The sequence below is a fragment of the Phasianus colchicus genome, chromosome 1, assembly GCF_987193195.1.
Source record: "Phasianus colchicus chromosome 1, bPhaCol1.hap1.1, whole genome shotgun sequence".
Classification (NCBI taxonomy): domain Eukaryota; kingdom Metazoa; phylum Chordata; class Aves; order Galliformes; family Phasianidae; genus Phasianus; species Phasianus colchicus.
Genome location: NC_143436.1, coordinates 136926300 through 136943458, shown reverse-complemented (window position 1 = coordinate 136943458; position 17159 = coordinate 136926300). Strand labels below are relative to the sequence as shown.

Here is a 17159-nt window from a genome sequence, read left to right as displayed (position 1 = left end):
AGCAGGTTCCCTACAGCAAGTTGCATGGGAAATCATCCAGGTGGGTTTTGAGCAGCTCCAAGGAGACTCCACAACCTCTCTGGGCAGCTCTGTCACCCCCTAAGTATTTTTTTTCTTATGTTCGTATGACATTTCCTATGTTCCAAATTGTGCTCATTACTCCTCTCTTTCCTGTCACTGGGCACCACTGAAAGGAGCCTGGCCCCATTCCCTTGACTCCCATCCATTAGATATGTATAAGCAGTCAGAAGATCTCCTCTGTTTTCTCTTTCATAAGCTAATAAGCCCCACATCTCTCAGCCTTTCCTCCAGAACTCTCACCAACTTTGTGGCCTTCCACTGGACTGCCTCCAGCTGTTTCCTGCCTTTCTTGAACGGAGGAGCACAGAACTGAACACAGTACTCCAGATGCAACCTCATCAGGGCAGAATAAAAGAAGCTAGAAAGATGAGCTGCAGCAGATGCAAATGAAGAAATGCTTTTTTTTCCTAATAATAACTTAGTTTGTTTGGGCTATTTGTTTTCTTATTTTTTTATAGCGCATTTTTTTTAGGGAGGAACCCAACTCATTTGTTCTCTTGCTGCTGCCAGGCTTAGTGTTGTGGGATGTAATTTTAAAATGAACAACAAAGGTAGAGTTATAAACATTAACTGACTTCTTCTCCCATGAATTAAATTTAGTAAACTCTAATGCCAGCAGAGTCAGTATCTCATTGCTACTCTCTGAAAAACTTCCTCCATGTGCTTCTACCTGTCTCTACAATAACTGAAATAAGAAAGTCCATTTCCTCTGGTGACCTGTTTCTGTATGTAGACAAAAGCAGATCAAATATCCTACTGGTTGCAGGATGCTGACAGATAAGGGATAATTGTTGTAGCCACAGCTCCTTATACACTTCTGAGAAGACTCCAGAAACCCTGAGGGGTTCAGGAGAGTGGGCAATAGATACCACATCTGCCTTGGTTTTATGGGAGCAGCCGGAGGGAAAAAATGCTGTCAGTGCTGACTCTAAGCTGTCAGCTGCTGTTAATTGCCTTGCTCCCAGTCATCTGGCTGTGATTGCACTTCATTATAATATCTTTCTGGCCTGCCTTCCAAACAGCTTCCCTTTCCAGAATCAATCCTGGAGTGCTGCTGCATGCAGCGTGCTGCCTATGTCCTCACCATTGCCACCACGAGCAGCAGGTACATCTTCTGTGTGGGTGAGGTGCCAAGGGAAAATAGAAGGAGGCTGGGGGTTTCAGGATTGTTTTCTATATAGATGACAAGTAAGTTGTGTCAGCATAGTTCTGTTATTCTTACAGTAGTTCAAATAAACATTACATAAATATGCCTCAAGAGTTCATGACTTATAAATTGTCCCATGTTTTGTAGATCAAGATGGAATTCCTGATCTAAAGTATTTACAGTCTGGATTAAGACGGACAGTAGGAGGGATTTTTTTGGCTCATGATAGCAAGAAGCATAACACACCTTTTCTACAAACTACAAGCTACCCCCGAACCCAGTATTTCTGCCTACGATGAATATGAACCAGGAGGCACATAAGACAGACAACCGTGAGGGAAAGGTGGGGAAATTTCTGTTTAGGGCCTGTTTCTGAGTCTGCTTTTTCAGAAGAGAGGACAGGAAGCGTAAGTGTTCTTCTGGATCAAGCAACCCTATTTTCCTTCCCTAGCAAAATGCCTCCCCAGAGATGCTATGTCATTTTCCAGTAACTTTCAGCGCTTCTACACAAATGAAACTATGAGCTATTTGGTAGACCTAATTTAGACTTTAAAAATGCATGGGGCTGAACAGAGGTACCAGGCCATTAGGCAGTTTAATGAGCAGCTGGAGCATCCCAAGAATGGTAGAGACAAGAAAAAAACAAATCAATAAACTGTTACCACTGTAATGCTAACAAAGCTGTTCCACGGTAGAAAAGCAGAGAAGGAAGAAACAAAAGAGCACAGCTCAGTATCTGAGAAATATTACCATATTTTCATAAATATAGCGTACTATTCAAATAATTCTCTTTTAAAAATACTCTGGAGATAAGTGCTTGTGTAAATGTACTATCATAAAGTGAACAAAACCAGAGACCAAAGCTGCAGGAGTTATGAACTGGGAATAGTTATTCTGTGTGAGGAAACAAATTTGGAGAAACTTGTATATATACTTCAATGTAACAAGCATGACTTCTGAATTTCCAGGAGTCTGGCTGTGCACATGAAAGCAGTGCACAAACAACACTACTATGTTTTCATTGCACATTGCTTTAAGAGAGAACTGATGCTTTCAACAGGGTTTATTGCTGTGGATAAAAAAGATTGATTGTCATATTTATCTCAAGCCAGCTCTTCAGTGCCCTTAAATAGAGCTACTAAAACACATACAAAATACAAAATGGCATCATATGTGAAGTTATTTCCTCCTATCTAAAAGGAACTTAGGGAAGAAGAACTTCCTAAAGCAGCACGAGAAAAAAGAACAGGCAAAGAACCTTAGTGAACAGCAAGAAAATGGACCCTGCCTCTATTTTCTCATTTTCAGTAGGTCAGAATTGTTTAGAGCTTTGCAGTGTGATTGATGGATCTTGACTGACAGAGGCAGAAATAAGTTTACTGGTCCCTATAGTAACATTATGCTTCATGAGAAGAAATGAAGGTTCTATTACTACTGCAATATGTGATGAGAGATTCCAGATCATTTTGAAATAACTCTCGTTTTGCTGAAAGTTCAAAACATAACAAAAAAATGTCTCTTTAAAAATGTATGTGTTTACTTAGTCATCTTCAATATGCTCTCCTGCCTACCCCATTTCCTCTTGTATATTCACCCATGCATTCAGGATCAATCCAAAAGGCTTAATAAAAAGATTCCAACTAGCTGTGATGAACTTAGATGGATGTTTCTGACCTAGTTCTGAACAAACAATTATCAAATTGTGACTTTGTTGTCTTTTCATTGCTCTTGGTTCTGAGCACTCCTGAGTATGTCCTTGGTCATCGTCTGTATGCAAAACATGTTTAGGTAAAAGAGTTCTACTGGGTATGTCTTACAGAGCTCCACTTAGTTTGAAACCAAGAACACACATGGAAATACAAATCCCTAATTTTCATTAGATTATTTTTGTAGCATCTTATCATTGTCATCTTTCCTTGTAAATCACTCAAGCTCTTTTTGCTTGAGGCTGTGTCACTGTGTGACATTCTGCTAATACAGACAGACACACAAAACACACATAATAATAGCTGCACCCTATATAGTAGACCCCTATATATTTATCTACATCCATTTCTGTAAATTTGGTCATAATTTAGTCACAGTATAGTGATTTAAGAAGTCATTGTTGAGTGGTTTTGGTTCAAATTCAGAAGGTTGCAATAATGAAAGTAATTAAACAGTGTAGACAAGATGGCAGAAACAAGAAATATGTCCTATAGTGTCAGTCCTCTTCTAATATTCCGTGAACTATTAAGAAGATTTTTCCTAGACAAAATACCTACGGCACCACCTACAATTAACAATAAGGTTATATTTTTATTGTTATTATTATTTGAATTTTTCACAATTTTAGAAAGCTAGAAGATTAATTCGAAGAAAAAATACTACAGAAATGCTCTATGACACCACTGCATTGTTCATTGGAGAACTTGCCCTAGTCACTGCAAGCCAATGCCTACATGGCCCATTGCTTACAAAGCAAGGGAATAAACTGATGTCAGGACATTTGCATGGCTGCTTTTTTATGACTACACATTAGTGATGGTAACTGTGCATATTCATGGTTACTGGCATTTGCACAGTACTGAGGACACCGTGTACTTTTGAGCATTAGATTTGTTATGTATAAACAAAAGCACTGAAGATGCTTGTAACCTTTACCTTTGACATCAAAATAATGAGGAGCCTTGATCCTTATTGCAAACTAAAAGAACTAGACTGGTTTAGCTCACCAGTATGAAGACAGAAGGTCATTTGATTGCTTTATCTGAGTATGAAGTGAAGATATAACTACCAGAGAACGAGGGTTACTGAGTAAATAGGGAATAAGGGATTGTAAAGTGGCTATAAATAAATCTAGTTTGGAAGCTAGTGGAGCAGTCATCAGAGGAATAAAGTTCTGTAATTGCTTCTACTTCAACAGACAAGGAACTTCGACTTGTTTTCATTTGGACACTGCCAAATTTCTGAATGGGATTAAATGATGCAGTTTAAAGTGAAAAGGGACTTAATCTAAGGAAACAAACAGACGTGGTAGACTTTTGTATTTTATGCTGCGTTTTCCATACTGTGAAAGCCATTATTCTGTCAGTATGGTGGCTTCTTTGCCCTGAAGGGAGAAGGACATCCTGAATAAATCATAAAGTTCTACAGATTTGAATTAGACTTGCCATGCAAGTTCACAAGATTTTGAGCGCTAATGTAACTTTTGATCCTGAAATTTCTCCTGATGCAACATTAGGATGATGATCATCACCTGCTTTACAAGGATAATGAGGATTAAATAAACGAATTGAATATTTGTTTGGAGAAAGTTACACAAATGCTGAAAAAAATCTGATTCGTAACTCTCATATTTTTTTTTCTCTTCATCATCTGAATCTGATATGATAGTTGCTTGAACTGTTAGCTGGATACATGACTACAAAGATATACCAGGTAGACACAGAAAAACACTCAGAAGTAATGTCAGCTGACAGATGAAATGTACGAAAATTTTGAATAAAATTTTACTATTATGCCACAGCCAGATCACAAGACATGATTCAGTGATTAAACAGAGAGATAAATGAGAAGTTCTATTACCTCCGGGGTTGTACTTTTTTTTTTTTTTTTCAAATCTTTGCCATCCGTTGAATTTAATCGTCTTCAGAAAGTAACTAAAGTCTTTTTTTTTATGCAACATATTGCATTGCATTACAGACTGTGTTTTCTTCAGCTGACCTGTGCCTGTATTCAGCTTTGAAATGATAAGTGGCAGTAAATACATATCTGGAGGCCTATTTGTAAAATATGGACATTAGAGAGAAATAGAAGCATTAGGATTAACACAGAGAAATCTGAGTCTAAATTAATGCTTCATTTTAGCGAAAATAAGGCGTGGGTTAAAATTCAGTGTGATTCTTGACTTGTAGATGTGGCTGAGAGTATTGCAACAGAAGCTCCCAGAATATCTCTTCTGTGTCAGCAGTGCTGACTGGTGGTGTTATTTGACCAACAGCACAAATTCAGCCTACCTGTAGACCCTGTATACCTTTGCAGGAATTTATTTGTACAGACAAAACTTGGAAGATACCCAACTTTCAAGTGCTTACATCCAACTTCTAGATCACCCTAAAGTAACAGCAAGATAGAAACATCATGGTGATTAATACTTTATCCATTTTTTTCCTGCATTTCCCTTAGCACTGACTGAGCTGTTGACCATCCAGACTCTCCCTTGAAGACAAACATGGACATGAAGATAGCAAGGAAGTAGTGACTTGTTTAAGATTCTGCTGGCATATACCTACAAGAGCAAACAGGATACCAAGGATTACCTTGCTTGTAAGGATCTTCATGCCTTTTGTTTAGGTGTGAATATATCATACTCCTTGCTTCAATAGTAATCTCTGGATACTGTAATCCTCCATTTAGCTCTCAATCTACCCTGCAGATTTGATTTTCTGGTTGCGAATGTGTGAAAATGGGTGATTTCAAATGTTTTCCTGAAACTCCCAGTTCAACTGTAGTTTGTCCGTGATAGGCAAGATCAAACAATTTGACTGAAGCAGTCTTCCTGTATCACAGAATTTCAGAGATGTAACAACACATGATCTTTGAATCTTTAAACTGTTCATTGTTTCATTTGTAAAGTGGCAGTGACCAGAGGCCAAATCTTTACCAACAGATATTTTCTTGGGTACCAATGGCATTCTGGGGTGCATTAAAAAGAGCGTGGCCAGCAGGTCGAGGGAGGTGATCCTCCCCCTCTACTCTGCCCTGGTAAGGCCTCATCTGGAGTACTGTGTCCAGTTCTGGGCTCCCCAGTACAAAAAAGACAGGGATCTCTTGGAAAGAGTCCAGCGGAGAGCCACAAAGATGGTGAAGGGCCTGGAGCGTCTCCCCTGTGAGGAAAGGCCAAGTGAGCTGGGTCTGTTTAGCCTTGAGAAGAGAAGACTGAGAGGGGACCTGATCAATGTCTATAAATATCTAAGGTGTGGGGGGCAAAGTGGCGAGGCCAGACTGTTTTCGGTGTGCGGAGACAGGACAAGGGGAAATGGCCAGAAGCTGGAGCATAGGAAGTTCCGCACCAATGTGCGCAAGAACTTCTTTACGGTGAGGGTGACGGAGCACTGGAACAGGCTGCCCAGGGAGGTTGTGGAGTCTCCTTCTCTGGAGATATTCAAGACCCGCCTGGACGCCTAATTGTGTGACCTGGTATAGGGAACCTGCTCTGGCAGGGGGGTTGGACTCGATGATCTCTGGAGATCCCATCCAACCCCTACGATTCTGTGATTCTGTGAATGTTAATCTCCTTTAGTAAAATCAGTTATCTGATTTCCTGGACTTATCTAAGCTGTCAGAGAGAGCTGAGGCTATTCTCCCTCCTTTCTAAGCTAATTTCAATGAAAATGCACTAGAGTGGATGTGACCTAACAAGTTTAGATTTCAATTGCATTTTTATTTTGAAATTCGACTTGTCCAAAGGGATCACGGTTTTTATCTGATGCAGTTTACTTGCATCATACCTTTATTCTGAATGACAATGATAACTTAAACCTCTGAAGAAATGTTTTAGTTAAAGCTTACAGAATACATGAAAGAGATAGGAAAAGACCAAGTGAGTCACTTTCTATAACCCTCTCTCTCTTTCTGCACTACTTGTCATTTCAAATTTGGCCTCAGCCTAAGCTCCTTTGGAGTCTCCTCCTCTTTTCTTTTCTCAGAAATGGCTTCTTTGCTTTTGTAGAGTGGATATGGACTACAAAAGGATCCTACTGTCTTTGCTACAAACTCTATCCATTGTATTTTCCCATAGGTGTTCTAATCTGTTCATTACCCTTGTCTAATGTGGAGCCCTCTTTCTGTTCCTGTAAAACTCCATGTTGCTCCAGCACTATGAAAAAAGCAATATAGCAAATGATAGCAACATACTGGTTGGTTTTTAAGATGATATATAAGGTAAAGAGGTATTACTACCTGTTGTGGTTTAACTCAACAGGCAGCTCAGCATCACACAGAAATTAACTCACTTCCCCTAAGTGAGAAATCTTATCAGAGAATAATAGAATAGTTAATAGTATTGGAAAAGACCTCTCAGATCATTTAGTCCAACTGTCAGCCCATTCCCACCATGCCCACTGACCATGTCTCTCAGTGCCACAGCTGAAATAAGGACAGTTCAATATAATAAAAACAAACAAACAAAATGTAACAGTAAGGAAAGGAATAAAAATCAAGCAATGCGGAATGCCAGCTGACCAAAGCCTAGCCAGTCCATGAGGAACAGTAGCCTCTCCAGCCAATACTGCCCAGTTTTATTGCTGAAAACAGCTAAAACACTGGTGTGTTAGCAACAGTATTCTCATCCTAAATCCACAACACAGCACCATGTCAGCTACTAGAAAGAAAGCTAACTCTGTCCCAGATGAAACCAGGGCATCGCCCTTCACTTTCTATGCCTTCCAGAAAGAATGACATCTTAAGTGGACATAATATTTATTATGGCACTAATTAGGCAAATAGACACATGCTCATTCTGTGTTTGCACTTATTTGTGTGTAGTTGTTTCCAGCTTTGTTAAATATTTTTCTTGCATAAAAGATGATTTTTTACTTCCTTTCTTGCAGATCTAAGAAAGTCTAAAACTATTCTGTGATATTGAAGCCGGGCCAGCCCTCAGAGAGCATCCACAGCACAGGCATCACATGGCTGAGCTCATGTTCGTATTCAGCTGGGCTGCACAGAGAGTGCGGCCAGGGGCGGCGTGAAGCTGGTGGGGCTGATAAACATACCTGTGGCCCTGGTTAAACAGGTTATTTGCCTGAAAAGATCTTTCTGTCATAAGCTGAGAGGGAAATACCTACAGTAATTTTGAACTCACTGTGTGAAATGCAGTGACACCTCATGACAGCAGTGAAAGTGCCCTTGAGACCTCACTTCTCTTTGTTCCTCAACTGTAAAAAGTCAGATCACTGCGTGTTGGGAAAGAAATACAGCCAAAAAACTTCTGAACCATACTATAATGCTCTACTTAGTGTAGACTATTCTGCACTGAGAGATCATTATTACTTCAGCTCATTTTCTACTTAAGATCTTGGGTGCACAATTCTATTTGGACAAAAATTCTTGCAGTTTCCAGTTGATAGAAAAGGTAATGCAGCATCACTTCCTTATGTTGCTGTTATTTACTAGGTCAGCCCAGCTAACGGTGAAGAAAAGCAAAACAGCAACAAAAAACAGATCACAAGTATTAAAGTCTATATTAATTTTAATGAAAAATTATAGCAATTTATGGTAATAAATGTTATGGTGAACTCACAAACTTCTACAAGTTCGTGAACTTAAACAAATACGGTCTACTTCCAGGTCTTAATAGATACATTTCAATTTGTGCATAAAATGAGTCTTGACACAACTGTCTCTTCATCGTATACTTTCTTTCCAGGTCTGTAGTTCTGTGTTCTCATGCAGATAAAACATCTTAGTCTTTTAGAAGTGGAAGAAAAAAGTGCCGCATCCATATATTCCTGTAGCTTTAAAAATGAGAAATTAGCTTTTGTGGGAAATACTGAAAACTGCACAATACCAGATGAAAATTGACTATGAAAATGCAGTTGTTATGCATCCAGGTGGGAAATGTTAAGGTTATTTTATATATATATATATTTTATGACTATTGTATAACTTTGTTTCCCAAAGTGCATGTGCATTTTTCCCTGCTCAGTGAGTAAGGTAAGGTCAAGAAAGACTGAGAATAGTTGTAGAAAATATATAAGCAAAAAGCTTATCCTTATAGAAGGACTCCTTGTTCCTCATTTCAAGTTCTATGAAGGCATTTGGCCTGGTAGTGATGCATCTGGTATGAGTTGGGTAGTGATGGTACAGCTTCCTGCTGCAGTCTGTGAAATGTCTAACCTGTGACCTGAGCCAAGGCCAGCTCTCTGAATGATGTGTTATCACACACTTAGTGCAGCTAAATGATGTGAAAATGCCTTTCCTTTTGTTCACAGCCCTGTCCTTCTGGGGAAACTTAATTTTCCCTGCTGGGTTAACTCCTGTTTACCACACATCAGTTTCCAGTGCTATTGCTCTGCCTCTTTACAGCCTTTTTATAGAGGCTCCTTGCTTGAACCCACGCACCTATTTTACCTTGTGTGTATGAGCAATGAAGACATATCTGAAGATCATTCAGTATGTGAGCAGTCTCAGTAGAGAAATAATGCTGCATGCCTGAGTAAATACTCACTTGTGAGAAGCACAAGTGATGGGTCTGGGTTTTGTTGGGGAACACTCTTAAGTACATTATTATTTGAATCTCATTGTCCACCAGAAACATAAACAAAAATTAAAATGAACAACAATAATAGAAACAGAAGTCTTTGTAGTTGTTTTTCTCTGTTCACTCTTTCTATGTAATTTCTCATTCAGTCAGCCCCAACCCTAACATGATACATTTGGAAAGGTCACAGTATTAATTATCTTCAAATGAGTGTGTATATACTTTTCAACAACAATTCATCAAATCTGTGGGGAAAATGACAAGGCCAGCTTCTATTCCTGTAACTGCAGTGATTTTAATTCAAGAAGATAGACAGAGTAGAAATCAAACTGGTAATCAGAAACTCCCATTCACATCTAATACATCCCATCCCTCACACTCTCCCTTCTTACTTTTGCTCAGAGGCAGTTTCTGACATCAGAAATAGCATAATGGTGTTAACAGTGTTTGGGTATGGTTTTGTTTTGTTTTTCCCAACTTTAAGACATAAAACACTGTTAGAAGCACTAGTGTGAATTTCAGTAGTCCAGGGAGCTGTAGGTTCCCTGCCTGAGTGAATAAAAGTGTGGAAGTAACTGCCGAAATCATGTAACTAGTCTGGAGCTCCTCAGCCACAGTGGAGAAATGCTGTTTTACATCAACAAAGGTTGTGACATTAAATCTCATGAGGAACTTCCAACCAGTGTATTCTAGAAATCCTTACGTGACAAAGGATTCATTTGCTTTAAATTTGGCCGTCAACAGCAGTGAGGCAAATTCCTGTTTTCTGAGTGCTAACTTGAAATAATGTGAAATAGCAAATGGAGAATGGCACGAGCTAAGTACACACATCTCATCCATAACGGTAACCTTTCAAGCACTCATTATTCATGAGTATCAATAAAAAGTGAACTTTTGTTACATAGCCTTAAAACCTGTGACAACATTATGTTACCCAGCTAACAATGCCTGGTTGTCAGTGCATGTCCTCAAGTACAATTACATTAGCCACAAAACTTTTGGGTGTACAATCTGGGGGAAGGTCTAACAGCTGCTTGCATGTGACACAAGGAAGAGGAGCATCACCGTGGTGAAAGAAGGTAATTGGAGCTGCGACAAGGATCCTGTTCAGGGTGGATACATTGGTGGAAATTTGAAGACATCACTTAAGTCTGTGGCAGTTTCATGCTTTACAGTTTTGTAAGTGAAGTTCAATGTCTATCTGGCATAATGTTATCAGCTCAGCAACAACCCAGCCTCAAAGGTTCACCTCTCTCCTTCTGGAGAAGAGCAGCAGAAAGACAATGACACAGGCCATAAGGTCCCATGTGAAGCAGTCCCTGCCAGTAGAAAGAAATCCACCATTTCCGCGGCTATGTTATCATAGAATTATAGAATGGCCTGGGTTGAAAAGGACCACAATGATCATCTAGTTTCAATCCTGCTGATAAGTGCAGGGTCACCAACCACCAGACCAGGCTGCCCAGAGCCACATCCAGCCTGGCCTTGAATGCCTCCAGGGATGGGGCATCCACAACCTCCTTGGGCAACCTGTTCCAGTGTGTCACCACCCTCTGTGTGAAAAACTTCCTCCTAACATCTAACCTGAACCTCCCCTGTCTCAGTTTAAGACCATTCCACCTTGTCCTATCACCATCCACTCTCGTAAACAGCTGTTCCCCCTCCTGTTTATACACTCCTTTCAAGTACTGGAAGGCCACACAGAAGTCTCCCCAGAGCCTTCTCTTCTCCAAGCTAAACAATCCCATTTCCCTCAACCTTTCCTCATAGGAGAGGTGCTCCAGCCCTCTGATCATCTTAGTAGCCCTAAATCATTCCAGGTCAGTGCAAAACAAAGACTAAACTTTTTCACTGGGGTTTCCAGACCATAGAAGTCACTCAAAGCCTGCAAGAGAGTTAATTTAAAAGAGTGATCTGCAGGATGAGTTTTAAGGCTAGCTCAGATGGGTAATTCCACAATATTCCAAATTAATTTATGACAAATGGAAACTAACACTGTATTTGCAGTCAATCAGCAATGATTTGCAATCTTCAGAGCAGAGAGGAAAAAGGTAAGCTTATGCACAGAGAAGTAGAGATTAAGCCTTATGTTCTCAGTGTATTTACAAAGTGCATGAATAAATAGCCTAGTGTGATATCTTGCACCCAAAAAGACAGAATCACAGAAAATGTGAGCTAGACAATTTCTATGTTGGAAAGCACCCGTCTCCTGTGATACTTCTCAGCAAAGAATGAAGCCCAGAGAAGCTGAATGATGGGAAGGAGAGAATTTTCCCTGAGATGTTGAATGTACAGAATCGAATGGGAAAAGCTCCAAAATAACTGAGGTGCTGTGAACACACTTCGTACACAGGACAATGGTGTTACTGTTTCTCTTGTTTTGAAATACAGATGAACAGATGGATGGATGTGTTTTACCTTTTGTGAGTGAAGCTGATTCCTGAGTTTCATATAAAAAATAGTTATTTTGCTACTAATACACGATGGCAGAGCTGACAAGAGCTGAGAATCAATAGCAGGCATTTACTATTATTTTGGTTGTATTAAACTGAAAAGTATTTACCCAAATCTCAGTAAATTCTGTTTAAGAAACGATTTTGCCTTGATTTCTGCAACAATAAGGAAGATAACTATGAAAACAATAGAACCCACACACTGACTATGAGCTGGCAAGAAATGATCCACCATCCAATATTGATTCAACTTTGCCCCTTTGCAATTTTTTGTTGATGATGGCAGCTGTGGAACAGTTGGCAGTAGGAAACAAATGGATTATTCTGAGTTCAAAGGAGAAATCTAATACATCAGTCTTGCAAATGACTGGAGACTAAGCAGAGATACTTCAGAATCTGTTTCCAGTTTCCTGCTGTGGTGTCCCTGAATTGTGCATGGCCTTTTCAGCTCCTTGTAGAAAAACTTACTGTTTGGGATGTGTTTTGCCTGTGAAGACAATGCTAAAGTGTGCTTGTCTTCTCTGTTATAGCCTGTTTGGGTGATCATGGCATGGTCAGATGGTCTCATGGAAGTTAAAGGCCTAATCTGTCAAAAAGCTCATAAAGGAAGACAAACGCTACTTTTAGGAAATTTCCCTAAGAAGTGTAAAATGTAAGAGAAAGGAGAAAAAATAGCAATTTTACTTCAGCATGAACACTTTTCAAACAAAGTTCTCTATCTTTTTTGTTGTCAGTTCAAGTTAGACTTTAGAAATGAAGCCCTAGGCTTCAGGAAGGCAATAGTGTCTTCTCCTCCTGATTTCAGGGAAGTTTCAGAGTTTGCCTGGGATCCTACCCTCAGACTGCAAGAGTAGACCTATTCCTTGTTTAAGAACTTTAGGATAGATTAACCAGATGAAGAATAATCTGAGGCAGTGGCAGAATTATAATATATTGGATCATTACATTCAATTTTTAACTTGTTCAGGTTTCATAGTAATATAATACTGCTGCTACATAGTACTAGGTAACACTAAATGTAGGCTACAGCTTATAAGAGGCACTTAAAGGCAAAGGTAAGTAACGCAATAGAAGTCATAAAGACAGGAAATTGAGATCAACATCCAACACAATGTAATCAAAAAGATAACATGAGCAATGCAAATTTTTTTAATTTCTTACTGCAAAACACATTTTCAAAACTTCCAGATCTGCCTTTATTGAACTTCAGAGATAGGAACTGCCAACACAGAAACATTAAGAAGTTAACCTCTTGTACTGAAAATGACATTCAGAGAATTGAGGTACCTCAGTTGGATATAGGCATTTTAGAAATCTGCCTTGGCTGTCAAGAGACAAAATTAATTTCTTATTTTGGCAGAAGAAAGTGTGGAAGTCCACAAAAACTGTAATTCTAGTAACTGCTTTCAGGCAGTTCTATCATGAAAATAGTTAAGTGTTTGCAACATATATCCTCCTTCATATTGTTTTGAAGGTCCTAAAATACTTTCCTCTTCTTGCCCCTCATTTCTTTGCCCCTCTACCCCAATATTCTTCTTTTCAAAATAAATTCCAGCACATTCAGCAACTCTGCAGCATGCAAATTAACACACAGTTTGTCCCTCAGAAGAACACAAAAAAATTCAGTAAGCAGATGTATATCTGTTCTCCTTATCTAACAACATATTACGTTGACTACAAACACTTCCTTCCCAAGACTCCAGTGACATTATTTGGATAAGCTGTGAATACCTTTCTCACAAGGACACATCAACAGGACAGGCAGACACAGAAATCAAGAATACCTGATAGAACCTGACGAAAATACAGTTTAAAAATAGCACTTCTTACCTGCTTATTCATAAGTATGTAGATAATGGGATTGCAAACAGTACTGCTTTTTGCTAAGATGGAAGGTACGATGCTTGCAACAGGAGTCACCACACCTGGCTTACCAAATGTTGCAAGTAGTGCTATAACTCCATAGGGAATCCAACATGCAAGGTAACAGATAACTGTAGTGATCACCATGAACAGTACGTGGTATTCTCTTTTGCGAGCAGTGTTCTTGTGGATTTTTCCAACCTAGCAAAAGACAAAAATAAAGATGAAATTGGAGAAACTGTGTAGTTGTTTATATTGCTTTAATAACCTTCTTGGTCTTCGATCAGAAATGGCAATCAACACTGTATTTCCGGAAGCAAAAGAAACTCAAACCCCAAAGTGAACAAATGCAACACGAAGACATAAAAGAAGCCTTTTGGAAGAGACTTTATGAGATTATAAGTGGTTGGATTCACTCTTTACAGACTACTTTTTCCAGGTGACTCACCACTTTGATCAAATGTCTTCCTTCCTGATAATCATCAAAACCAGATTTTTGTGCTTTTAGGAAAAGCATGCTACATACTGATTTAGTTCTGTTACTGTGTTATTTGGGGGAAAGGGAGAGGAACTGGATAAACAAGAACACAGATTCAAATGACAATGTTCAGTGAAATGGTACACTTGCTCATCTTGCTATCATGAATTTACCAACAGTTATAGCTGAGCAAACCCAGTTCGACTAAGAAATATTTAAAGCCTTCCATCTGCACTTCAAACTATACTCACCTTTGATCTGTTCTGAGCTAAATCGTCATGTCCATTCTGAGTCTAGATCTTTAAGTCAGATGTTAAACATTATAACAGCTCATATCACTAAGCACACAGGTAATACCCAAAGCCTGTGGAAGCCAGCAGTAAATTCATTGAGGTACAGATCAGGCACGGGTGCTTAACCTCAGGTTATTGAAATCATAAAGTTCTTAGAAAATATTTGGAAATGTTAACTCCAGAATAGTGAGGCTGATCTTCCTAAGTATCTCTGTAGCCATCAGAGAAAAAAGAAACCTCTGCAAGGAGGTAAATTTTTGTTCCAGTTGCTCTCCAGTGGCTCCAGGTAGGGCCTCAGCACAAGGTCTTCCCCAGTTATGGTTAATTCCATAACTTCCTTCCAGAGCGTGCTTAGTAAACCCAGATGTGCCAGCAGGATTTCAGGAAGCATTCAAATGTTTAAAATAAATCAACTGGTTCTTGCACTCAGCCAAATAAATTTTATGTCCACTTTACATCCACTTTAAAGTCCCTGCCTCCAAGTGCAGTGTTTGAGAATAAACCGCACCCGAGGGAAGGGCAGATGAAACTACAATAAGCAAAAGGGCAGATGAAACTATAATAAGCAAAAGGGCAGCTCCCTGTAATGTCATGTATCCAAACTTTATCTAACAGCAACAAAAATTAAAAGAGGAAGAAGCCACAAATTACCTGAGTCAAATTGTCATATGCTGCCAGGTTCACATAGTGTGAAAACTCAAAGCTTTATCTACCTCTCTGCTGTGTGGGTATTTGTTTTATAACATACGTATTTATGTATTGGACAATAAATCTAAAACATAAATAGTAACTGTGTAAGCATATATGGAAGGCAAAGCAATATGGTGACATTGTTTCCACTTAACTAAGATCTTTTGGAGTGATTGATTCTACCTGGGATTTTGGTAGGAAAGTTTCCATTGGAATTAAACAAAACACACACTAGCTTAGTCTGCCAAGAATTACCAAATATTTTTTTCCTGTATAGTCTTCAATTGATTTTCTGAGGAAAAAAAAAAAAAAATCAATTGCAAAATAAAATCTGTCTATTCTGAGAACACTGGGAACAATTCTTCTGTTTGAAATAACAAAACTTGCATCTCATAATTACTTTGGCTTGACAAGAGAATTAATAATAGATAATAGTCCAATCTTGTATTGGTTATTTAAGCTATTTTATTTTATTTTATTGTGTGTGTGTGACTAATAGGGACCTTTTCTGAAGGATTTAGGGATCCCATGTTAGCTGCAGCTAATATAGCTGTGCTACAGTCATTAACTCAGAAATGTAAAGCCCCAGCTAGCTACAGCATCCACAGCTAAAGATCTTCAATAAGGGTAGAGGCATCATTCAGCACATTAGAGCTTGCAAGAGTTTACCATCTGCACAGATAAACTACAGATTAGAAATAAGGGAAGAAAAGATGTGTAAATGGGAAGTGATCGTATTGAGATTTGTTATGTATCCTTCTAGTTTCACATCTTTGTTTCCTTAAGAAAGGAAGCCTACACTGTCACTATGTCTCTGTTACTATGCTAAGTCTGACTGTCTGTTTGTTCCAGTATCTTTCCTATAAATTTGACTGTGCTTTTGAAACTGACAAGGTGGATAGAGGTCTTTGACACTAAGTTCTTCATATGTCACTAGAGAATAAGGATCCTTATTAATGTGCTCATCAAGAGGAAAAATGTAATGTGAAATGAACTCAGATATCAGAGAATCCACTCTAATTTGGGTTTTATTTTGTTTTTGTTTGTATTTTTTTCCTCTCATCTTCCTGTTCCGATAATTAAAAAGGAGAGAACTGATCACAGCTGTTCCTGAAACAAGACATACATATGTCCTTGGTATCTATTAAAGATGACCTTCTGCTGCAGTTTTCTATAATTGAGTTTAAACACTCATTTGTCAAGAGATAAATCTATTGGAAAGCAAATTTTGTTAGCTGCCATGTCCAAAAAGTCTTTCACATCCATTTTAAACCAGTGAATCAAATTATGATTTTTATGTATACTTCTTACTATAATTCTATAATATGATTTACTTGTAGTCCAAATCCTGGGAATGAGCAAGTTTCATCTCCAGGTTTTCTTGAGAGTATGATTATTTTCAAAAGTACATTTCCATTCTCACTGTTGCAGAGAAGAGATTAAAAGCATGGAACTGCAGGAAGAAAGACAAGCAATGGACCAGCAGTAATGATCAGAATGTATTCCCTTCCTTAGTGGCTCTAGATCCCAGATGATGAGGCTGTCTCAGCTTTCCAGAGGGGACAAGTATGGTAAGTTTGCAGCCCTTGTGGTGAATCAAAAAATGTACCTGATGTTTCTCTCAATTTTTATTTGATGCTCCAAACTTCTACAGCCATTAGCTGCATTTTATGCTTCATTCATCTACTTCCTCAGTGTCAGTAATGTTATTTTTTCATGGTGTATTGGCCAACAGACTCAACTTAGTTTTATTCCATATTGCCTTGGCTTCGTGTTTATGCCTGAGACTCAAAGTTCAGTGCTCTGTATTTGGTACTAAAGCAGGTGGCCAATATTCAGTTCAAAGACAAAGCAGACCATTGATTTGTCCCTCAACACAGTACTAGCTTGGGAAAGGAGCCTATTGGGA

At 38.8% G+C, this 17159-nt stretch overlaps 1 protein-coding gene across 1 annotated transcript in view; it reads right to left on the bottom strand.

The window, feature by feature from the left end:
- Positions 1 to 17159, bottom strand: part of LOC116236511 (pinopsin-like) — an 81721-nt gene that overhangs the window by 10370 nt on the left and 54192 nt on the right. The window contains exon 4 of the mRNA XM_031605169.2: positions 13757 to 13990. Coding sequence (XP_031461029.1) covers positions 13757 to 13990 — 234 coding nt within the window. The remainder of the gene's footprint in view (positions 1 to 13756; positions 13991 to 17159) is intronic.